The sequence below is a fragment of the Macaca mulatta genome, chromosome 15, assembly GCF_049350105.2.
Source record: "Macaca mulatta isolate MMU2019108-1 chromosome 15, T2T-MMU8v2.0, whole genome shotgun sequence".
Lineage (NCBI taxonomy): Eukaryota > Metazoa > Chordata > Mammalia > Primates > Cercopithecidae > Macaca > Macaca mulatta.
This window is the reverse complement of record NC_133420.1, coordinates 41287725-41313627: the sequence shown is the minus strand read 5'-3', so window position 1 is coordinate 41313627 and position 25903 is coordinate 41287725. Positions and strand designations below refer to the sequence as shown.

Below are 25903 nucleotides of genomic sequence, written 5' to 3'. Positions count from 1 at the left end.
TAATCATCCTGTATTCTAATAATTAGTATAGTGCATGATAAAGGGTTGGCAAGTCATTTACTAAATGAATGAATGAATGAATGAATGAATGAATGAATTAGCGAATTCATACATATATCATGATTATCATGAATTTAGGCTGAGTTCATTTAGAATAATGATGACTCTGCTGAGGACTGGAAGAAACTTTCTACATCCAAGATAGGTATTTGCCAAGGAAACAAAGAGTGCAAACACAAGTGCTGATGAAAGGTCCAAAATAGAATTTTATTTCACATCAGAGTAGAAAAGACCCTTCAAGACCAGCTAGTTCAAACTTTCCCAGTTTCATTATTCAGAAGAAGAAACTCAAGCTAAGAGAGTAAAGGAGTTTGTCCAAATTACTGGCCTAGCCTCTGGGCCAGCCGGGATGAAAACCCAGGGCTCTTGGCCGCCACTTCAGTGTCCTTTTGCTGCATTGGTGGTATCAATAGTTCAATGCATTCTGAAGCCTTTTGTAGCAATTATGTTGTACAAAAGGTTTTTTTGATATTACCAAGTTTTCTAAAAATGAGAGCATTTACAAACGGGTATTATTTAAACAGTAAAATGAATTTGAAATGCCCATAAGTGCATTAAAGACATACATTTATGTGTTGTTAATAATGGAGACCTAAAAAAAGAATTCACTCTCTTCGTTATATTGGTTCTCATAAGGGAATTCAGTTAGATGGTTTTCTATCTGGCTAGTTACCAGAACTGTGTTATCAGCAGTAGATGAGTTGCGTTGATTTTAAAAGATTTACTCTTCATGTCTCCTGGCTGCCATTGGTTGAGGTCTCTTTCTATGTTGTATGCATTCTCAGTCCAGAAACTCTTGGGTAAAAACAACAGAACGCCTTGATCATGAACCATCTGTGTTCATCTCCTGTGAGGCTCTTCCAAACAGGACAGTGCCTTCTTGTTAATCACATAAGGCCAGTAGGCTGGTGAAATGGTTCAGAGTGTGGGTGGGCCATGAAATCATCATGTACTGCATTCAAATCCTGGATCTGCCTGCCACTTCAAGTTTGTAAGAACCAGATACATTGCATCTTCTCTCCCTGAACCTGTCTCCTTGATCTGTACTGGAGCTGGTATCATATACCTGTGGAAAGGATCAAGTGCTGTATTTGAAAAATCCTCAGCACGGTCTTTGGCACATTTCTTCTTGCTGAGAACACAACGGCTGTTTGAGTCCATACAATTATTGTTCTCGGGTAGGAGGGGCCCATCCACTATGCTGTTTTAGTGGAAAGGAAAGGTGCTTAGAATGAAGGATGGTCAAAAATCCAAGGTGTGCCCTTCGCAAAACCCAAAAGACCACAGTTTCTTTATCTGTAATTTGGGGTGTTTTTTTTTTTTTTTTAATTATTATTATTATTGTTTTAGAGACAGGGTGTTGCTCTCTTGCCCAAATTGGAGTTCAGTGGTGCAATCATGGCTCACTGCAGCCTTGAGCTTTTGGGCTCAGGAGATCCTCCTGCCTCAGCCTCTCAAGTAGATAGGACTATAGGCACGTGCCATCATTCCCAGCTAATTTTTAAATATTTTGTGAAATGAGATCTAACTATGTTGCAGAAGTTGAGGGCAGTTTGAATGAGATAATCCCCAAAGGTGTTCCTGGGTTTCCAGAGCTACGAAGACATGTTACCTGTGTCCATGGCAGGCCCTGCTGAAGGAGGTATGGGTACGGACAAGGCATAAGCTAGAGGCCGCTGCCTCCTCCATCCCAGCAGCACAGAGGAGCTCATGGCTTGCCCATGAGAGTGCAAAGCCTCCTTCATAAGCCATCCTGGCTGTCTGACTCCCCTCCCCAAACCCTGTCATTCTGTTATGATTCCATTTTCACTTGCTTCTAACTCAGTCATCACTTATCACCACCGGCCAGGGACGCTGCCTGCTGTTCACTTTCTTATTTACTCTTCTTGTCACTGTGGTTTGAAAAGGCATCTCTCTGGGCCCTCAGAGCAATAAACATGGCACCCTTCCCCATTCTGACTCCCAGTGGGCCACCTTGGGCCTCTTCACCTCTGTATCTCTGTAACTCAACTCAAGGCCAGGCACATAGTGGGCAAAGCATGGGTTGGGCATAACATTATGAGGGTCTGCTTTGTGCTAAAAATGGTGTGTGACATTTGACATGTGTCATTGCATGTCACAGCCATGACTAGTACAAGGAGGAAGGTACTGATGCCCTCCTTGTAAAATGAGGAAACTGAAGCTGAGACTCGACTAGTCACCTGCCCTAGGTCATAGGGCCAGGTCTCCAAAGCTCATGCTCGCTTATACCACCATAAACATCACAACAATAAATATAACCACAAGGACAATAACAAGGACAGCTGCCTTTGACAGTGATCACGTGTGAGAGACTGAGGGTCATTTCTCTGCAGTACTTAATTATGCATTTGCTTCTTTGCCATGGTTAATTGTGGGAAGAGTACATTTTCTTTCCTGCCCTTTGTCTTCAGGCTTGGCATATGACTTGCTTTGGTCAATGGGATGATGACATCCAGGACTTAAATAATCAAGGTTTCAAATGTATTTATGTGGATAGGCTTTGTGTTTTGCACTCCTGCCTCTTGCCATGAGAAAGAACACCTCCAGGCTGTGGCTGGTCCGTGAAGGAAGAGAGATGTGTGGAACAGATCTGGATTCATCCTCAGCTTAGAGCCAAGGGCAGCTGAGTGCTGGCTAGATCAGTCCACCCAGATGTGTGACAAAGGAGAAAAAGATGCTTACTTGTAGTTGTTGACAATAAAATGTGATTGATATGCAGCATTATTTTGGCAAAAGTTTCTGATGTACTTTAAACCTAGATGTCCACATCTCTATGAGTAATGGTACTGCTTTATTTCCTGATTGAAAACTTCAGAAAAACTTCTAACTGGGCCCTATTTTGTACCCTCAGCATCTGAACGATATCTGAATCCCACTGACTCTACCTCTTTGGTTTTATCCAGACCCATTTATTCCCATCTCTCTTCTCTGTCACTGGCCTAGTTCAGGCCCTCAGCATTGTCCATGTGCTATGAACCTCTGTCACTGGCCTAGTTCAGGCCTTCAGCATTGTCCATGTGCTATGAACCTATTTTCCGTGTCCCTACATCCAATCTGACTGTTGGCCAGTTATCTTTTCAAAGAACAGTTATCTGTACCCGTGGCCTTCCCCAAAAACTCTCAGTGGTTTTCAGTTGCCTTCAGGGTAGAGGTCATATATACCAGTCTAGCATTCAAAGTCTTTCATCATTGGCCCCAGCCAATTTTTCCAACCTTATCAATAACTCTACCTCCCTGTGGCTTTTATGCTCCAATTTTTTCTGAGTCTATTGGTAAGAGCAGGGTCTCTTGAGACCAACCTTCAGACCCTTTGAAGCTTCTTTCAGCAGGTCTGCCTTGGTTCTACCCATGGGTACCACTCAGAGATCCCACTCAAGCAAAGACTGAGCCCTAGAGAGAGACAAAGTCAATGAAGGACAGACGAAAGTAAGAGGGAGAGGAGAAAAGGTAAAATTAAGTGGCAAACAATTATTTAGTAAAAGAATGAGATAATTTGGGCAGTGTTGAGTTTAAGTAATGTCATCGGGGGATACATTTTACAGCCCTGAATCCTCTGCAAATCATTCTACCTTTCTGGACCTCAGCCTTCCCATCTGTAAAATGAGTAGGTAGTATTTGGATATCCCACTTTTCCAAATCTTGTTCAAATTCTAGCCCTTGATTCTTCTTCTAATATATTCTGGTCTTGTTTCTTGAAATCAGCATCTCTCTTGTGATTCAGGAAGCAGGATAAGTTTGGGGGCTTGGGGAAATGGAGGCTTGGTAGGCAAAGAACATGATTCGAGTGAAATAACAAGAGGATATAATTAGAAGCTTTATGAAATGAGGCAGATTCTTTATAAGTCTACTCAGCCAAATGTGTTGTGTGACCTGAGGCAGTTCCCTCCCTCCCTGGGGCTCAGTTTCTCTATCTGTATAGTGAGGAGGCTGGTCTTGACATCTGAGCAACCTCACATGGGTGTCTCTGATGTCCCTTTCTTCCTTATACTGCTGGTGTGAGACCTTCAAACCTTGCTCTTTCCAAAGCACTAACACAAATGTGGACTCTGCATTGTAGCTGCTGGCCCCTCATTGTCATTCATCAGCATGCCTCTGAGAGCACAAAGAAAAAATAATCAGAGGCTGAAAGGTTCTGGTGGCACAGGCTGATGATCAGGTCTGATAGAGATTAGAGTCCTTAATCAAGGCTACATGGGGGCTAATTGGTGTTGGCTCAGCTCGTGTCGGCAGCCCATACGGGGTGGTCAGGCTGCTGAGAGGCTGCCAGCCAGGCCCCATGAGGGCCCCCACTCCAGGTTCTCGGCCAGGGCAACCTTTTCCACTGGCCCCATTCCCTTTCTTTCTAGCCTCTTCCACCTCTGAGTGCACCACACACATGATTATATAGTATTAGTGTCTAGGAGAAAAACATGTGGCAGAGAGCTTCCTGCAAAATCATGGCTGATTAAGGATGGAGTGGGGTGAAGAAATCTCACTAATAGCCTGCAATGGACACAGAGCAGATATTTCCAACAATCCAGAAGGATCTGGCTTCAGTTTATGAACACAGGATGCTTAACATGCATGCACAGAGCTGAGCCTGCTGGTGAGAGGCTGGCTTCTCCCCACCCTCACTGTACCCCAGAGCCCTGCAACCTCTAAGCTTCTCAGATGCACTGGGAAGGCATGGAGAGCAAAGGGACACAGCCTGGTAAGGGAAAGGCGTCGGCCTGGCAACCAAGGCCACTGGAAGCTGGATCCTCTGTGGCCTGCATCAATCACTGCAGCTCTGGGCTTCATCAGAAAATGGGCATCTTAAACCCAATTTTAAAAATTGTCACAAGGATTGCAGACAATATATTAAAAACAGTTACTGCACTGCCAGACGTGTAGGCAGCACTTGCTATGTTGTAGTGTCGTTATCGTGATTGCTGCCAGCACTGCTGTCCTTGCTGTGCTGTTGTCCAGGCTGCTTCCCCCCCCAGCCCCCTGCAGTCACGTTTCCTCCTTGATTTGGTGCCCTTGCCCCTCTGGGCTGCAGCTGCCCTTCCAGGCTTTCTGCTGTGTTAGTTCCTCCTTTTCTCCTCCCGACCCGATTCATCTCTGTTCCAGATCTTACTGCTGCGGACCAGCTACCCTTCTCTGGATAATTCCTCTATACCTGGCACAGGGGAGATGGAGGCAGAGAGATGAATCCATCCTATTTTCCTACCTTCAAACAGCTGGCATTGGCGTAGGAAGACTTGGAGGAAAGTACATCACTGCACAAGGTGTGATTCAGGCTAAAAGAGGAGTGTGCGCAAAAAGGTATAGGAGCCCAAGAGAGGACTGTTGAGCTCTGCCCAGGATGGGGGCTTATCAATGAAAAGGGAGGGTAAGAGTAATAATAAGAGGAAACCCACAGGGATAACTACCTGCCAGGCAGTGTGGGAAGTTCTTTGTTTAGATTAACTCACATGATCCTTCCAACAAACCTACGAGGTAGGCTCTATTACTAACCCCATCTTGCAGACGAGGGGATAGAGGCCCAGAGGGGTAGTACCCTGCTTGCTGAAGGTCACAAAGTCAAGTGTGCCAGAGCCAGAACTGGAATCCATCCAGCAACTGTGCCGCTCCAGAGATGGTGCTGCTGTCCCCAGGCTGCATTGACTCCCTTTCCAGGGGAATTAAGAGTTTTACAGAGAAAACAACAGGGACGAAGGCAGGCCACAGTGTGCATGGAAAATGGTGGGCCCTTTTGCTTTGCTGGATCAGTGGCGTACATTGCAGGCACAGACAGAAGGCTTAATGTGCACTGAGGAATCCTGCCCTGGTTCTGCAGGTATGAAGAAGCAGTCCCTGGTAACTGCCACATCCCCTCTGCAAAAATACAGTTGTGCCCCCTTATGTACAAGATGAGTTCCAACCCACCCAGTGGACGCCTGAAACTGTGGATAGCACTGAACCCTATTGATATGGTTTGGCTCTGTGTCCCCAACTGAATCTCATGTTGAGTTGTAATCCCCAGTGCTGGGGGAATGACCTGGAGGGAGGTGACTGGATTATGGAGACGGACTTCCCCCTTGCTGTTCTCATGATAGCGAGTAAGTTCTTACGAGATCTGGTTGTTTAAAAGCATGTAGCCTTAGTCAAGGCTACATGGGGACTGACTGGTGTTGGCTCAGCTCATGTGTGCAACCCAGGTGGGGTGGCCAGGCTTCTGAGAGGCTGCCAGCCAGGTCCCATGAGGGTCTCTGCTCTAGGTTCTCAACCAGGGCAACCCTTTCCACTGGGCCCCCTCACACTCTCTCTCCCTCCTGATCTGCCATGTGAAGATTGTGCCTGCTTCCCCTTCACCTTCTGCCATAATTGTAAGTTTTCTGAGGCCTACCAGCCATGCTTCCTGTACAGCCTGTGGAACTGTGAGTCAATTAAAGCTCTTTTCTTCATAAATTACCCAGTCTCAGGTAGTTCTTTATAGCAGTGTGAGAACAGATTAATGAACCCATATTTACTATGTTTTTGTCCTATATGTACATATCTATAACATTTAATTTATAAATTAGGCACAACAAGAGATTAAGAACAATAAATAAAAATAAAATAGAACAAGTATAACAATCCGCTGATATCACTAGTCTTGCAATTGGGGCCATAATTAAGTAAAATAAGGATTATCCAAACATACGCACTGTGACACCTTGACAGATCTGATAACTGAGATGGCTACTAAGTGACTGACTGGCAATTAGCATATACAGCGTGGATACTATGGACAAGGGAATGATTCATATCCTGGTGGGATGGAGCAAAACGGTGTGAGATTTCATCACACTACTCAGAATGCAGCCCAATATAAAAGTTATAAATTGTTTATTTCTGGTATTTTCCATTTAATATTTTCAGACCGCAGTTGACTGTGGGTAACAGATACTGTAGAAAGTGAAATGGTGGATGAGGGGGAACTTCTCTAGTCATTCCCAGATGCGGAATTCAGCTGTTAGGGTGGCAAGAGACAAGTTTAAAAGCAGAGAAGACAGGCACTGGAGTCAGAATGGAAGTAGAGCTATGCATTTGCCAATCAATAGCTCAGTGACTTTGTAAAACTTCCTGTCTCCACTCAAGACTTAGCTTCCTTATTTCTAAGTTAATAATGCCAGCCCTTCTCATTGAGCAACACAAAAAATGGGCTCCATAAGTATCACCTGCTATTGCTGTGACTATTATTAGGGAGCTGGTGGCTTTAATGTTCTTTCCTGACCATGGCTTTTATTCCAGACCTCTTAGTTATCACTTAGAAAAAGGCAGATACTAAGAGATGCTCATGAAGTTTGTTAATCATGATCACTTTTGATCCACCATTTTGCCTTTAAGCCACCTAACCACCCTGTGAAGCAGGTGCTTATATCCTGATTTTACACAGGAGGAAACTGAAGCCCAACAGTGTTCAATGACTTGACCTCAGTTCATCTAGCAAGAAAGCAACAGGGTCAAGATTAGAACCCTGACCTGCTTGACTCTGAAGTCACAGCCCCCCACCGCAACTGTACCATGTAAGATGAATGAATTCAGCACAACCCGGTGTCTCATCAAAATTCCCTTTGTGACCCTACTTGGCCATCTACCATACTTCTATAGGAGCTTAAAGGAATGCAGATGAAATCATGCTACGTGGTTGCCCACTTCATGGGATCCTAGAACTCTTTTTTCCTGCAAGTTGCTGGGTGGTCTTACTCAAGCCATCTCATCTCTCTGAGTTTCATCATTTTGACCTAAAAGATGGGGAACACAGCTCTGTTCTCCCTTATTCATGAGAATGCCATGAGGATAAAATATATGCTTAAACCGTTCAGAACACATGATGATTAATAATTCAATTCCCCGCCTGAACAAAACCTGAAACAGCAAAGTGAAATACACAAAATAAATTAAGCCAAGGGTAATTATTCATTTTGCAAAAGGGTTCTTCACTCCACAGAAGAGATTCATTGATATTTTTTTTTTCCAAGCAGCAGCTATCTTTGGGAATTTAAAATTAAATTCCATTAATACAATTAGAGCAAAAATACTAATGATTTTCCGGAGTGCACTTTGAGTGCAATGGGCCATACCTGTGTGTCCTGCCCATGGCATCAAACAAGGCAGTCTAGAGAGCCAGAAGGGGTCAGAGAGAACTGGGACCTTTGCTTTTCTCTAGTTAGGAATTTGAGAAAAAAAAAGAGAAGGTGGATTGCGTGCTCTTTCTGAGGGGTTCCTTTCTCAGAGTGACCTCAGCCTCAATTGCAGGCAGATGATCAGGGTCACAGCTAGCTTCCCCAGCAAACAAGAGGATTGCCATTTCCAGTCCCTTCCATCTAGAATATTATACCGTTTTACATAATGTGTACATTCAGCTGAACCCAGCTAATTTTCACTTTGCTAATCTAATTTCTGATTATATTCATGGTTTTTTTTTTTTTTTTTAAACCAAGTTTTGCTTTTGTCGCCCAGGTTGGAATGCAATTGTGTAATCTTGGCTCACTGTAACCTCCACCTCCTGGGTTCAAGCAATTCTCCTGCCTCAGCCTCCCAAGTAGCTGGGATTACAGGCACCCACCACCAGGCTCAGCTAATTTTTGTAACTTTAGTAGAGACAGGGTTTTGCCATGTTGGCTAGGTTAGTCTCAAACTCCTGACCTCAGGTGATCTACCTGCCTCGGCCTCCCAAAGTGCTGGAATTACAGGCATGAGACACTGTGCCTGGCCCCCTGCCCTGCTTCTGCTTTATGTTTTCTCTCTTTCTCTTCATCTCTGTCTCTCTTTCTGTTTCTCAAGTTTGCGTTTTTGTCACAGCCTCGGTTTCTCTCTTTGGTCTCTGCTTCTGTTTTTTCTTTCTCACTCTCTCTGTCTATGTTCTTTACTATTTGACTTTCTCTGTCTTCTTTTCTTTTAGAATTCTCTGCAGCAAAAATAACTTGAGTTTAGAGTCAGAGAGGTCCAAGTAAAATCTCCAAATCCACTTTAATGTCCTTATCCACAAATATAAAAGAGAAAAAGTATGGTCTGTCTACTTGAAGGTTCAATATGAAGATGAAATAAGACATAGCATGTAAAGGTGTCACCAAAAAAGAGTACAGTCATTTCCTGTTAAATCAATTTCCCCTTTCCTTCCTTTCTTCTTAAAAGTTCTTTTGTTTGTTTGTTTCTCTGTTTGCTTTTAAGACAAAGTCTCGCTCTGTCACCCAGGCTGGAGAGCAGTGGCACAATCTCAGCTCCCTGCAACCTCCGCCTTTTGGGTTCAAGCGATTCTCCTGCCTCCGCCTCCTGAGTAGCTGGGACTGCAGGCACATACCACCATGCCTGGCTATTTTTCTATTTTTTAGTAGAGATGAGGTTTCACCATGCTGGCCAAGCTGGTCTCAAACTCCTGGCCTCAAGTGATTGATTTGCCTCCCTCAGCCTCCCAAAGATTGAGATAACATGCATAAGCCACTGCACCCAGCCTTTCTTAGAGTTTTTTAACTTCCCTTCTTTCTCTTCCCTTGTCTTCCCTTCCATTCACTCCACTGTCTTTGCCCCACTCTCAAACAAGCGCACACACTAAAGCCCCCACTTTTCCGGCAATGATTTAATAGAAGAACAGTGCAGGTTCCCATTACCAAGGCTCTCATTCTTTTACAAAACATTTTTACAGTACATTTCCTGGGATATAATGGGGAATCATTATGAATAATTAAAATTAAGCAAAGTGTGTCTAAGCAGCCTGTATCAGGCTTCACTGCAGAGTCAGACTTCATTGTTAGGTTCATTTTCAGCCATTGGAGAGTGTGATGGGTTGTTCACACCACACTGGGTAAGGTCACCTGACCTTACCTGAGTTGTGTGGGACATTTTGAATTCTGGATGCCCTGTCCAAAGGAAGAGTGCTGGTGTTAGCAACATAAATCCATACCCCAACTGCCCATCACATACTCCCATTTTCTGGTAGAAACATAAACCATCTAGTGAAATTTTAATTAAGAGACCATTCAACATTGTAGCCAAAAGGCAGGGACATAAGAGACCATTCAGTACTGTAGCCAAAAGGTGGGGACACACACACACACACACACACACACACACACACACACACACACACAAACACATACTCCTCCTTCTATTCAGAGGCCTTTAGTCATCCACACTGAATCAAATGCTGCCTTCGGTCAAGCAAAAGGAGAGAGGACAGTGCGCTGCAATGGGCAAGCTCCCTACAGGCAGTATCAAATAACCAGAAAAGGCAAGTGCTACTGCTAAGTGCTGTGTTTTAAATGGTTTCCTAGAGGTCCTTTCTGCACAGAAATCTGTCATCATGCCTTCCATTTCATCACGATTAAGTCTTTTGTGTGTTAAGTATTGCCAGCTTTGGGGGGTTCTTTTTGTCCCTGATTCAATAATTTCCATATGTTGAACGCATGTATTTTCCATATAATGTAGCAGGTACTTTGTACTCATAATAATTGTCACAATAACTTAACAAAGGTGAACACTTCTCCATCTTATTTAAAAAAGCAGGAAATTGAGGCTTGGAGAAATTAAGTGATTTGCTCAAAATTATGCTAATAGTCAGGGGCAGAGCCCCTGCTCAGCCTCTACCAGTGGTTTCCCCATTGCATTCAGGGCAAGATTTCAGCCCTGGTCTGTCTGATTTCAGTCCTAGGCTCTTTCCATGTTGCCCTGACTGCCTCTCTATAAAACAAAACAGAGCCCAGCATTCATGCAGCTTGATCATGAGCTCTTGGAAAGGGCCAATGGTGTCTCTTTTGCATCTCTCCCCAATGACTGACTCAATCTTCAGGCTCAGTTGATGTCTATGAAACAAAGACATTAATGAAACTTAAGAGGAACTCACATACCCCAGATCCTCTGCACTGAAACACTTATTTCTATGAATGAGTGTACCTGAGCACATCCCTGCAAGACAAGACCAGAAAAGTAATGGCAGAAACCAGTACCATCTTCACATGTGGCAAGAGGCCATGCAAAAGGTAATGGCTCAAGTTTGGAGTTGGGAGGATGGGGGTTTACATCCCAAGGATAAAATATTTTGACTGCTTAATATGTTCTCAAGAGGAATGAAATTAAGCACCATTATGGTAGTGTGGCAACCTCCTCTCTGCCACTAAGTTACTGAATTACTAAATGAACCCTCCCAAAACCTCAAGCTATCAGGTGTAGAAGGAAGCCTTGGGCCAGACAATCTGTAGGGCTCCTCCCACCCTGGAGACTTTTGTTCTATGCCCCCACAGTGCCCAGCCCTACTTGTCATCTCAGCGGAGTCTTTAAAGGCTTCTCAGGAGAAGGGGTAGAGAGGCAAGTGTCATTAATTGATACTTTTCCCCTCCACATTTAAGAGGGCATTTAGAATTGTGTAAGGACAGGGTTTTCATCTAAGAATGAGTGCCTCCTTGAAGTTTTTGCCTGAGGCACCTCATTCAGTTCATTCTGCACCCAGCCCTGCCTCACAAAAGGATCAGCAAAGCTCTATTCACCCTCTCACTTGTATCACATGCCCGCTTCAGTGTTTCTCTTCTCCTTTCATCCCAAGTTGGTGTTGTCACCTCCTCGGTCCTATCTTTAGAGATGGTGTAAAAACTGGGTCTTGAGCTCAAACACATGTGGGACACACAATGAGCAGATTCCTCAACTCTGATGTCAAAGCATGAAATCAGTTCACCAGAATCTCCCTGGGCCAGAGACAGCAGCTTCTTTGTCTAACTAACTCCGATACTGAGCACAATGCCTGGCACATAAGTGATGCACACTAAATTGCAAAGAATGAAATGCAATATCTGGATTCTGAATGCTTCTTTCTGCCTTGGCTTTTCCCACCCCAATCCAATCCACCACCACCTCTGGCCTGGATTATCACATCAGTCCTCCCGTTAGTCTCCCTTCCAACATGTTTACCTCCGTTCCTACAGATGTTTCCTAAATAGAGATGCCAGAGTGATACTCTTAAAATAGAAGTTAGATGATGTCACCCCTCTGCTAAGACTTCTCCAGTGATTCCCCATTGCATTCAGGGCAAATGAAAATGCTAACGTTTTTGCACCGTTCTGCAAGGCCCACCCAGGGATTCTGGTCCTCTGACGACTCTGTGATCCCATCTCCTAATACCCTTCTAGTACCCAGTTCAACCTAGCACATTAGCCTCTATGATCGTCCTCAAATATGCAAGGCACAATCACCCCTCTGAGCCTTTGCACAGGCTGCCCCTTTACCTACACCATGCTTTCCCCAGATATCCACAAGGCCTGCTTTGCTCCCACACCTTTTCAGTTGTGCTTGTCTTGAACAGTCTGCTCAAATTCGCAACCATTTCTGCAACATGTACAGCCCCCTCTTTCTGCAGGCTTCTCACACACACCCCTCAACTTCTAACATGTGATATACTTTATCACATGTTATTCACTATAGTTCTATTACTATGTATAGTATATACAGCAATATAATTTCATTACTATAGATACTATCTATAGTAATAAAATATGTGCTACTATACATAGTATCTATATAAACTATATAGTAATAAAATATATAAATTACTGTATTTAGTATATATGGTAATAAAATATATTTAGTAAATAACATGATAAAGTGTATCACATATTATATATAGTACATTATATATTTCTACATATTCATATACTGTATAAATGTATATATGTATAAATTTATATACTGTGTAAATATATATAGTGTATATGTATATATAGTATAATGTATAAATGTATATATAGTAAATATGTATATATAACACTTTATAGATGTACATATGTACTATATATAATGTACTATATATAGGGTACTATATATAGTATGTACATGAGAGAGATATATATATTTTTTAACTATATTACTACATATATTTTAACTCTGTGCCTGTCCCCTGCCCCACAAGAATGTAAGTTACATGATGGTAGAGATTTTTTTGTTTTGTTTTGTTTCTTCTGTCGGAGCCTCACATCCTGCTTAAATTAGGTGCTTGATAAATATATACTGAACGTTGAATGAACAAATACATGAATGAATGAATAAATACCAAAGCCATTTTTTCAACTTGGACATCAAAGCATTAAAGGAATTCAACATGTAACATGGACAATATGTAAGCTAATGAGCATGGCTATGTTTAAATAAAAATTAATTTACAAAAAACCAGCAGTTGTCCTGCAGGCTATAGTTTGCTGACTTCTGCACTGGACTAAACACTCTTAGATAAGGCAGTGGGTCTGAATTTTCTTCCTGTTGAATATCAGTACATAAACACAGCACAATGTCTTACACAGCATTGCCACTCAATAACAATTTTGAATGAAATGAAACATATATGAAATGTAGTTCTGCTCTTCACTCTGTCACAGCACTGCCTAAGTGAGCTTGTTGCAACAATGGAAATGCTCTATATCTCTCCAATATGAAAGCCACCAGCCACATGTGACTGCTGAGCACTTCAAATATGGTGAATGCGACGGAGGAGCTAAATTTTACATTTTATTTCATTTTAATTAGTTTACATTTTAATTTAAATGGCCAAAAATGGCCAATAGCTACTGGACTGGACAGTGGAGTTCTATCACAATAATTATTTTGCTTCATGATTCAGTTCTATTATCTTCCACCCCCACCAGAGGAAGCTTTCCCTAATTGCTAAGGCTCACAATAACTGACCTTTTTTAAGGATATATTCATTTCACTCAATCCATGTTTTAGTCACAGCTATGGTAATACCGAATGTTTGTTGAGCTTTAACTACCAGGTATTGTGCTCAGTGCATAATACACTTTATCTAGCTCAGTCCTCATAATTACCCTCCAAGGTCTGCCATGTTGATAATCTTTCCCCTGTTTTACCTTTGGGAAAAACAGAAGTGTAGGAAGGGTCAGCAAAGTGTCCAAAGTCGTGCAGGACCCAAGTGGGCTGGGATTTGAATTTTCATCCATTTGAATCCAGAGTGCAAGTTCTTGACCACCACAGATGCTTATTAAGTGTAAACACTTGTGTTAATCCACATTTCATGGGTGCACATGTTATCTATCCTTCAAGAGATCAGGAATCAGTGGTTTTCTTCATTCTACATATTTCAAAGCCAGAATACTGGCTTTCAGTAAAGATTTTCAGTACACAGAATTTCAGAGCTGGAGAGTACGCAGGGAAAATCTAATGGAAATGCCTTTTGTATTATAAATACAGAATTTGAGGCTCATAGGGAAAAGGGGACTTGTCAAAGGTCATACCATGTGTAAACTACAAAGCTGGGATTAGAGGCCATGGAGTTTTTCTCTGAATTCAGTATTTCATCTTTCATGCGCTCATTCCACCACTCATTTTTAAACATCAACAGTGTGTTGCACGATGGGTTGGGAATGAGGAAAAAGCAGTGGATAATGCAGACACAATCTCTGCCTTTATAAGGCACACAGTTTTTTAGATAGCTAGTAATTGAACACAGAATGACACACATACATGTATCATTCAAGGTTGTAATTATGCGCTGATGGCATAGGGTTGTAGTTCAGAGGGTAAATTCTGAGGCCAGACTTGTAGGATTCAAATCTAGACACTATCACTTCCTAAATGACTTCAGGAAAAATCCATTAACTGTGATTTAGTTTCTCACCTGTAAAATGAGACAATAACACTATTTCATTACATTAATCCTAAGGCACGCAACTTCTCACATTTTATTTTTATTTTCATTTTTAATTTATTTTTATTTTTATTTTTTAGAGTCTCACTGTGTAACCCAGGTTGGATTGCAATGGTGCGATCATAGCTCACTGACACTTTGAACTCCTAGGCCCAAGTGCTCTGCCCACCTCAGCCTCCAAGTGGTTAGGACTACAGTTGCATGCCACCATGCCTGGCTAATTTTCTTAAATTATTTTAGAGACAGGGTCTCACTATGTTTCCCAGGCTGGTCTTGAACTCCTGGCCTTAAGTGATCCTCCAACCTTGACCTCCCAAAGTGCTGGATCACAGGTGTGAGCCACCACACCCAGCCCCCATATTTTAATATTCCTGAAATGAGGACTTAGCTGATAATTATTAGTATAGTATGGTATAGTATGGTTATTATTATTGGCAGCATTTTTTCTTAGTGGTACATAAACTATATATATGTGTGTGTCTTAACTTATTTTAAATATAATCGCATCTACCTCACATGGTTATTGAGAGATTAAATGAGATAATATATGTAAAGGCTTTGAAGAGTGACTGACACAGTTGCCACTGTATAAATGTGCACCATTATTACTATTTACTATAAAGGAAAAGTAGAGAGCACTAATGGAGCATAACACATTGGGGAAATAAACTAGTATAGAAAGTCACTTCCTTGAGGAAGTGACATTTTAAGTTGAAACAAGAAGGATAAGGAGGAGTGAACCAACTACAGAATACAGTTTATAAGAAGTGGGGCTGGATGAGGAACAGATTGTCCCATGAAGAAGAAACAGCACCATCACTAATGCAATTACATTGGCTAGAAGAAATGACTCACCATTAACAAATATGGAACTCTTTACAACATGGCTTTATATCCTACTAACACTCTCAATTCCAACCTAGGCTTCATTATCATCTTTTTTCCCATACATTTGTTTATTGATAATATATTTATTGTAAGGTTTTACATATATATTTAGAACTTTCCTGGATTTATTTTTTAAATAGTAGGACATATGCCATGTTTAGAAAACCAATACATTTTTTAACACAGTTTTTGGATAAAATTAAATATATTCTCTAATTTAAATGTCAGTAGATTGTATTTATGATGTTAAAATCTGGTCTTAAAAGCTGAGCACTTCCCTTTTTTTGTACGTATAATCATCAGAAATACCTTAGGCTACTTCTTCCTATATGCAGCTTTGTGGCGTGAGATTTCAGATCTCTGACAACCTTTTTCTTTCAAGTTCAGAAGCAAAGGTTGCCTTGGACTTTCAATGGGACTGGCAAGTTCCCAATAAGAAAAAGTTTTCATAGTCTCTTTTGTAGTTTACCCTAACCTTCTTGACCTTCTAAATTTTTGAACAGTCAGGCCTGTTGCTTGCTTTGCAGGCTCCCTGAAATTTTATGACCTCATCCTAGACACAGATTGTCCTTTCTTAAAAGACCTTAAACATCTTCTACAACATAACATTTTACAACACATTTAAACCAAATATATCAAGACTACCAAACAGAGATAAAAAGTAGTTTCCCTACAACTCATACATGCTGTCACACAGTTTTTCTACCTCTCAGTTCTGTATTGTTTCCTTGCCCTCAATTCAATTCAGTATTTTTATTTTTTTCAAGTCAACTTATTCTGTAAATTATTTGTCCAAAGGATTCATGCCTGCCTCTGAGAATTCTATACAAATACCTATCAAAGGGGGAATCCCAGAATGCCTCTCTTTTCTCAATGCTAAGCAAATTTCCTCACATGCCAACTCCTTAAAACAGTAGCTTGGCCAAATCCCAGCAGTGATACTTAGTAAATATATGACCTTGAGAATGTCAATCAACTGCTTTAAGACACAGCTACTTGTATCGAAGCAACAATAACTACCTAGAAGTGTTATTATAATAACTGAGAATAGCTATATAAAGTCTTTGCATGGTGTTTGGTACACAATAAGTGCCTAATAATTTTAGATGTTGTTATTGTCACTTCAGTGTTCATATACTTCTTGATATCTCACTAAAATTCCATTATATCTCTTTTGACTATAAGCTGTATTTGGTTGTTGTCTTAACACTCCATCTGCTACATATAGATAATGAATCTGCATTAAATGGATTAATCTGATGAGAGAAATAGGATTTATGAGTTACTGACTTGTTTCATGGAATGTAAGCAGAAAACTTTGGTTTCTTGTTGTTCTTTCAATTACTTTTGTTGGAAAAGATTTTTAAAAGCTTAATTCCATTATCTTTCATGCCAGAATAACAAGGTATCATGTTAATTAATCGATAATGAATTCAGATGAGTTCTGTTTAATTCACGTTCTAGTAAAGTTCATGACAAATGAGTGGTGAGTTGGAGAGCAATATGGGTTCTGAGGATCAGAGAGACTCATTTCATGGAGGATATGCCCAGCTGAGGCTCTCTGGAATAGCAGCATGGTTAAACAAGGACTAATTCTAAACATATAAAGGGAAGAGTTTACCTTATTTGAGTTCAGAAAAGACCAGTGCTGCCCAAGCAGGGGAGAAGGTGAGTTTCAGAAAAGGATTAGGTATCGCTGAGAAAGTGTTAATTTAGCAAACACACACTTTAGCCAGAGTGTTGTCAGCACCCTGAGAACTCTCCATGGTGCTGACACAAGAAGCCTACACCTTACTCATTGAACAAGCCTTGACACTTTAGCAGCTGAAACTTGATTTCCATCCATCCATCCATCCATTCATCCATCCAAGAAAAGATGTATTGATACAGGAACTGTTTCATTTCCAGATACAGCAATAAACAAGGTGAGCAAAGACCAAGTCTTTCTATAATGTATATACTCATATACAAATGTCCCCTCTTCAGTCTGCCAGAAAGTTGGTTCTCTATAGACAAATATCAGCATATTGTACTGTGGCTTTTACCTACTTATTACCATACTTCACTATATATGCTCTACCACCTAGAAAGTCCTAAAGATACCATTTCCTTCAAAACAGGGAATTTCTCCATCACTGTAGATTCTTGGAATTTATAGCTCCATAAAAATCCTGTATCCCTTTAAACTTTAGTAACATAGAGCTCAGCAAATACCAGAAACAATCTGTATGCATTAGAAATATTTAGTACAATATAAGATTGCTATATGACATAACCACATACAGTATATTCTCATTTCATATCCTACTACAAATGAAAAGTAACTGCTGAAGACATGGAAATAAACTGAATGTAATGGTGAACATGACTGAAGTTCATATCAACCGTGGAAAGAAAATTCAATTTGTATAAATGCCATTTACAAATTGTTTCAATCATATGTACATGCTAAGTTATTAGTGCTTAAAAGGTCATAGAAACATAGATTTTGAGCTGGAAAATATCCTAGAAATTATTTAGACTTTTAATTTGTATCATGCCACTAATTTATGGTGTGACACACGGAAATGTGCTTAGCCTTGGTGGCTCTTGATCTCCTCATTTAATTACACTAGATGGCTAGGAACTCTTCTTGCACTAAAAGTATGTTCCCACTCATTGCTTTGTTGAAGAAAAGGAATCTGAAGTTCATGGTGTGGCATACTCAAGGTCAAATGGCAAATTTGTGGCAAAGTTGACATTAGGATTGAAGGTTGAAGGTTAATAATTATTTTCTTTTTTCTTTCTTTCCTCTTTCTTTTCTTTCTCTCTCTCCTTCTTTCCTTCCTTCCTTTCTTTCTCCTTCCTTCCTTCCTCCCTTCCTCGCTCCCTCCCTGCCTCCCTCCCTCCCTCTCTCTCTCTCTCTCTCTCTCTCTCTCTCTCTCTCTCTCTCTCTCTCTCCTCTCTCCTCTCTCCTCTCTCCTCTCTCTCTCTTCCTTTCTTTCTCGCAGAGTCTCATTCTGTCACCCAGGCTGGAGTGCCCTGGTGCAATCTCAGCTCACTGCAACCTTCACCTCTCAGGCTCAATCAATTCTTGTGCCTCAGCCTCCCAAAGAGCTGGGATTAAGGGCATGTATCACCATGCTCAGCTAATTTTTGTATTTTTAGTAGAGACAGAGTTTCACAGTGTTGGCCAGGCTGGTCTCGAACTCCTGGCCTTAAGTGATCCACCTGCCTTGGCATCCCAAAGTGCTGGGATTACAGGCATGAGCCACCATGCCTGGCCAGTAATTTTTTTCACTGCCAATGTTCAGAAGTCACACAAGGACTAAATAAAAGTTCAGCAGATAGGAATGTCTAGCTTACTCTAAATTCCTCCTTCAGCTGGTTAGCTACTGCAGGGCAGAGATGATATCATATTTTCTTCTCACATAATCTAATGCTATGCACATTGTTGGATTAAACAGCTCATGAAATATTTATTGAACTAGTAAGTGAAGATACACATGACTGAATAACTGATTATAAAAATAAGAGAAAACCTTGTATTGGGTTTCCACCATATATTATCCACTGCACCAGTGAATTTTAAATTTTATTTTTCATCTCATCCTTACAACAACTCTAAAAAGTTGAAATTATTCTTCTCATTTTTAGTTATAAAAAATGAGGCTTGAATATGTTAAATGACTTACCCAGCTCCCTACAACCAGGAAACAGAGAAGAGAGAATTTAAACCTGGCTGTGTCTGACTCAGGAAGATATTCCAGTTCTCCTCTGGTTCACTAAGTGCTTGAATGAATGAATAAACATATGAAAGAATGAGTTAGTGTTCTGCTGTCATTTGCTTCATGTGTTGTAGACCATATTGTCAAAGGTTTTATTTACAGAACTTGGTGTGATGCCACAGATGTGCAGAACTTTAATAAAGCTGTTTCACAATAAGACATTACCATACTGATATTCTTGAGAGTCAAAGCCTAATGATTTCAACTGTTTGGTGTTGCATTTTATTGGACCAGAGCAAGTAGTCCTTGGACGTTCACTTTCTGTCCTCAGAGAGATGAAGATAATGGTAGTCTATCCTGGGAAGGAGCACAATGTCACTCTGGTGACATGTTCAGGTCTCCACTAGCCACTTTTTTGCCTTGGTCTTTCATTGGTTTGTTCTCATCTCATCCAGTGTTGTGCTGTTAAATGTTTAATGATTGTCTTTCTGAAAAAAAAAATAAACTAGATTTTGTTGCATTTACCAATTGTGTTGGTGTAAACATCCTCACCACAGCATATTTTCAGGCTATCAACATGCCATCACTGAACAAAGAGTTGGGAAAAGATGTTAACAGTCCACTCTTATGATGCCACGTGAGCTGGCTCCAGCACACCACGGATCTAATTCCATAGTCATCCCTGTGGGTGGTACTAATTGTTGAAATCCCTGGAAAAACACACCGGAGATGGGCTGTGGCATGCAGCCAGGAAAACTTGGCCAGGTTCATGTGTGCACCAAGACAATTATATAAATGTTTCAGCTGTAGCATCTTCTCCACTTTCCTCCTCCTTCCCTGTCACTTGGGAGAAACAATTCTTCTTATCAACACATCCAGAAAAGCTTTAGGGAATGATAACCAGCGCTTCGACTCCATAACTCTGTCCAGCTCTACAGATTTGACTCACAAAGGACAGACTTCTTTAAAAGAAGCTAAGCTACTTTTGACATATCCAGATCTAAATGTATATAGGGCTTCAGGGTTTAGTTTTTCCATGACTTTCCCCAAATTCTAATTCCTGATGGGAAGCAAAGAGTGGAGAAAGTTCTAATTGTTCTTTTAGGGAGTTAGATGCTCTCCAAAACAGGTGGACCCATCTACTTGTGAGAACAGATGTTCTCAAAGTCTTTGGACACTTACCTTTTAAAGACTTCTCTTCATATTACCTTCCCAACCTCATCCCCTGCCACTCTCCCAGTGCTCTGCCTGCACCTCATTCTCCAGATGGCAGCACAACTAAATTGCTCTCTGGGTCCTAGAATCATTCTAAACTTTTCTCTTTTTCAAAAAATCAAGTTCCCTCTGCTAAAGCACCCTCCATACTCATAGTCCCTACAAAAACTTACAAAGCTGAGCTAAAAGGTCATCTTCTCCATGACGTATCTCCTGAAATCCCCATCTAGAATACATTTCTCGCTGTTCTTCAGGCTTGAGGCACTTTGTTAATGCATTGTTCTTGATTTATACTACACTGTGTTTTTGATAATAGCTATATATGAGCAGATTCTTTTTATGCCTGTGAGAATGTAAAATCCATGAAGGCAAGAACATTGTGCAATTTGTCTGTGATTTCCCATAATACTTAACACACTGACTTACGAGTTGCAGAATTAAGAAAATCTTGCTTGAATTGAATCTAATGAATTGAACTAAATTTTACAAAGTAGATCTGAGTTAAGCCCCATGAAAATATATTTAGGGATCTTATGTTCCTATTTCTATTTTCCACCTGTAGACAGTCCTATCCATTTATGCCTTGAGTGACTTATAAGAGAAAGGTGCTTTGCTGGGCATTGCTGGGCATTGCTGGGCATTGCGGTGGAAAGATATGATCTCTGGCCCTAAGGAATTTACTTTCTAGCAGGGGAGATAAACTTTCAATCATTAACTCAAGTTTTAATCTTGTTTTTAGTCAACAAAGAACTCTGATGATTCTGTAGAAGAAGTCATCCATTCTACTGAGAAGAAGTAAGAAGAAATTAAATGAGTAGGATTGTGGAAGGTAGATGATTAAAGGGTGGGAGGCATTTCAGGTGGAGAGAAGAGCTGAACTCTAGTGAAAAGGTAAAACTTTACATGGGGATGTTTGGGGAATAATTGTGAGTATAAGCAGAGAAGCAATGGAAAGAGGCATGCTGCTGGAGATGTGTTGGAATAAGAGAGTAAGACCAGGGTATCCTAGAATTCAGATACCTGGATGCTGCACAGTTGTTGGTGATCCAGTTTTTCTAGATCTGCCAAATATTTAACTTGAGTTCTTATGTAAGTGAATAAAAGGGGAACAACTAGAATCGGTATATACAATTGTTTCAAGAAGCATCGGGAGGAAAATTCCCTTCTTCCTTCCTTCTTGTATTATTTTTTGTCTCTTAACTACATGTCAGGCATTATGCTGAATTTTAAAGATAGCAAGAAAAGTGAAACAGACATCTTGAACCTCCCTCCTTGCTCCAACAAAGTTTACAGTCTGGTGATAGTTCCAGACAAGGAAAGAACAATGACTTTGTAGAGGAACAAAGCCATGACATATGGAAGCACAGAAGGCTATGACAGTAGGTGGGAGGGCCCATTCGTCTGTTCAGGGCTAGGGGGAGGGGGTCAGGAATGCCACCTGTGGGAGGAAAGGTGTTTGGGCTGAAAGTGTAGGAAATAAAAAGAAGCCCCTGCTCTCCCATTAAAAGGAAAAAGACATTTTCAAGGGGAAGAAACAGCCTGTGAAAGGGACAGAGGCATGTGAGGGCATGGTGCCTTCAGCGAACCTGCACGTGGGTGGTATGCCTAGAACCCAGGACACGAGGCGAATAGAGGCAGAAGATGAGGTGATAGAAATAAACACAGTTTTGTCAAGACAATTAAACTAATAAAATTGGCAACTGAGTCATCCCCCATCTCTTGTCTCCTGTGACCCAGGGACAGAAGATTGCCTTCCTGACTCAGGATCTGTAAGTATTTAATCTTTGAACTTGTTTCCTACGGTTGTGTTTAATTGAATCTGTGCCTTCTGTTTGAAGGAGCAGGGGCTATCCTAGGCCCTGGATGCTGGGGAGAACACAAGGGCAGGCTCCCAGCACATGAATGATGGTCAGGCAGGCATTAATTGTGCACAGGTTAGATAAACCACCAAGGGTGGCAGCCAGTGTAATCAAGCTTCCTGTGTGAGAAGTTCACAGGATCACAGGTGATCTCCTGGGTCACCATCAGACAACCAGATCTTAGGCTGCCCACCAGGTAAAAGAAGCATCCCGTGAAGGGCACACTGTAAACACCCACACCCAGCCCCACTTTATTTCCCATTTGGGAAGGGTTGCTAGACGTTCTACTACTGGAATCTCAATTTAGCTGGGGGCTCTTAGATCAGGACCCAAATGCCCATTCTCTGTTGATGTTTAGTAGTCATCTTGAACTTACACCCAAAACAGCACTCTTTGTCTTCCTCACCCAACCCTGACCTTCCCGCGGCATCCCCTGACTCAGTTAATAATAACTCAATGTGTTCCATTGTTCAGACTGAAAAATTTGGAATAATCTTTGACTCCACTCTATTTTTTGCATTCTATTCTCAGCAATAAATTCCGTTGAGCGTATACTCTTAAATATATCCAGAATCTGATCACTGTTCATCATCTTCGTCTCTTACCTCCATGGTCCAAGCCACTACCAACCTTTGACTAGATTAGAGTAACAGGACCTTTGAACACTCCTGAATCAATTCACTACACAGCAGCCAGAGTGGTCCTACTCAAATGCAGGTCACAGCATGTTGCTTCTGTACTGAGAATCTCCCAAAGACTGTCCATCTTCCTCAGAGTAGAATCTGAAGTCCATATTATCCTATACAAGGCCCTGAGGACCACCATGCCCAAAACTTCTTCTTCTCAGTTTTATTCTCCTACTCCCCTTCTTTCTCACTCTCCATCTTGGCCCCACTGCCAGTGCTAAATAAGCAGCATATTAGGCCAGGCGCAATAGCTCACACCTGTAATCCCAGTACTTTGGGAGGCTGAGATGGGTGGATCATGAAGTCAGGAGTTCAAGACCAGCCTGACCAACAAGGTGAAACCACCCATCTCTACTAAAAATACAAAAATTAGCCAGGTATGGTGACACGTGCCTGTAATCCCCGCTACTCGGGAGGCTGAGGCAGGAGAATCACTTGAACCTGGGAGGTGGAGGTTGTGGTAAGTAGAGATTGCGCCACTGACTCTTTTATCTCCGTCTGCCTGGAAACGTCCCTTGGATACTGACATGGTTTATTCTCCCATCTCAAGGTGGCTGCTCAAATGTCACCTTCTCAGAGAGGCCTCCCAGACCACACTGTGTATAATGAAACTCCACCCATACTCCCAGCTTAGCACTCTACATGCTTTGTACATCATTCTTTTCCCCCACACCAGCATCTATCATCACCTCACAGAGTCATATAATTTACCTGCTTATTTGACTACTGCAGCACTGTCTCACAAAAATTTTCAGAATGATGAAGATACTCTATATCTATATTGTGCAAAAATGTAGCTGCTAGTGTATGGCTATGGAGCACTTGAAATCTGGGTTGTATGACTGGGAAAATGAATGTTTAATTTTATTTAATTTCAATTAATTTAAAATAAAATGCCACATGTAGCTAGTGGCTACTATATTCCACAGTGCATGTTTAGTGTCTACCCCACTAGCATGTAAGCTTCATGAGGGTGGAGATTTTGCATACTTTGTTCACTGCTATCTTCCCAATACCTAAAAATATGCCTGGCTACTAAAGAAATACCTGTTGAGTGAATGAATGAATATGCTATGAGATTTCCACACAGCATCTCATTCAATCCTAATGACAGTTTTGTGGGTTGGGTGCTATTTTCATTCTCTTGTACTGAAAAGTAGGCAGTGTCTTGCTCAAGATCACCCAGCTAGTCACAAGAAGATAAGCTCTGAACGCAGGGATATCTGAAGTGCAGACATTTTGCTTGTCTGGAGTTGGGCCAGATGTTCTCTGTGGTCCTTTCTTACTCTGAGAGTCTGTGTTTCTCTAAGAATTTCCTCCCTTAAAAGGCAATGGCAGCACATAGATTAGTGTTAATTAGATTGATGGGCCTTCTTATCCAGTCACTTGTCAATGGCTCAGAATCCATAGTTCTTTAGGTAGAGGGAGCACAAAGCCTCTTTCCACCCAGCCTCTCCCACCCTCTATCCCCATCCCAGCTCCCATGGCTCACCGGTTTCTGGGTCGCAGAGCTGCTCACAGGCATCTGTCGTCCTTTGTCCACAGAGGTCCCTCACCCATGGGGAGGTGGCATTGATCTGGTAATACAGGGAAAGCTTGGCCGGGTTTAACCAGTCGGAAATGTCCAGGTAGCTCCCTTCACTCACCACGAAGCTGCTTCCTATGGGTGAACAGAGAGATGACTACTTTCTCACTGATTTTTAAGGTCTTAGCTGATGCTACAGGAACACAGAGAGGTGCGTAGGAGCCACATCCCCCAGGTCATCTGATCTCATTTGTCTAAGCGCACTTGCAATGTGCCCGTCATGGTGTTGCAAGCCCATAGGGAGATAGAGGCAGATCAAACATGGGAGAGAATTCAGCCTAGTGATGAAAGATAGGCCCTTAGGACTGAGAGGAAAGTAGGGTCAAATTCAGGATCTGCCTTTACTAGGCATTGACTTCAGGCAAGTCACACAATGCCCCGGGTCTTGGTTACTTCCTCTGTAAAGGAAAATATTAATGGAACTTACCTCATGGAGTTGATAAGGGAATGAAATAAATTCATGTAGATAAAATGCTTAGCTGGCACCTGACTTATCCTAGGAAATAATGATTAAATACTAAATTTCAAAGGAAATGAAAAAAGCTAATGTCCCTGTCACTCAGGTGTCTCCTCTGGAACAGGGGTCATTGATACCCACAGGGGCCAGGAGGCTAACATCAATAGGAGAGACTGGCTGAGTGTGAAGGCAATAGCATCCAGGTCTCCTCACAAAGCTTGTGTTGTTTTTGTGTTATTATGAGAAAGACAGAAAGATAGAGAGAGACAGACCAAGATAGAGAAAACAGAGACAAAGTGAGATTTCCAAAGAAATCCCCAGCACCTCTAAGGAAAAGAGCAGCGCCCACCCAAGAAAAAAAATGCCCTGATGTTGCAGAACAATAGTGAGAAGGTGGGGTTTGACACACAAGGAACACTGTAGGCCCCATTAAAATGGAGCAGCTATGATACAGCTCCAGCAGCTCTTGCCACATGGAACTAAAGGCTAATGGCACCAGATCTTCAGATTTTCTTCAGGAGAAGCTAAATATTAACATTTTTATTCTAATCAACCAATTTTTCAACATTTATGATGGCTAACATTTCTTCTTGAGTGCTTGCGTAGGCCAATATTTGCTCTAAAATGTTCCTTATTATCCCACATATATGTGGAAACATACATATATGTATATATTACTATATTACATATAAATGTATAATAATCTATAGATAGATATTCCACACACATGCACATGTACACACACATATATATACACACATACTTTTTTTGGGAGGCGAGAAACAGAAGCCCATTC

The 25903-nt window shown here is 41.5% G+C and overlaps 1 protein-coding gene across 6 annotated transcripts in view; it reads right to left on the bottom strand.

The window, feature by feature from the left end:
• The window catches only part of ASTN2 (astrotactin 2), a 985877-nt gene that overhangs the window by 545133 nt on the left and 414841 nt on the right, over positions 1 to 25903 (bottom strand). For all 6 annotated transcript variants that reach the window (XM_015116965.3, XM_015116967.3, XM_015116966.3 and 3 more), the window contains one exon: positions 24558 to 24725. In XM_015116965.3, coding sequence (XP_014972451.3) covers positions 24558 to 24725 — 168 coding nt within the window. The remainder of the gene's footprint in view (positions 1 to 24557; positions 24726 to 25903) is intronic.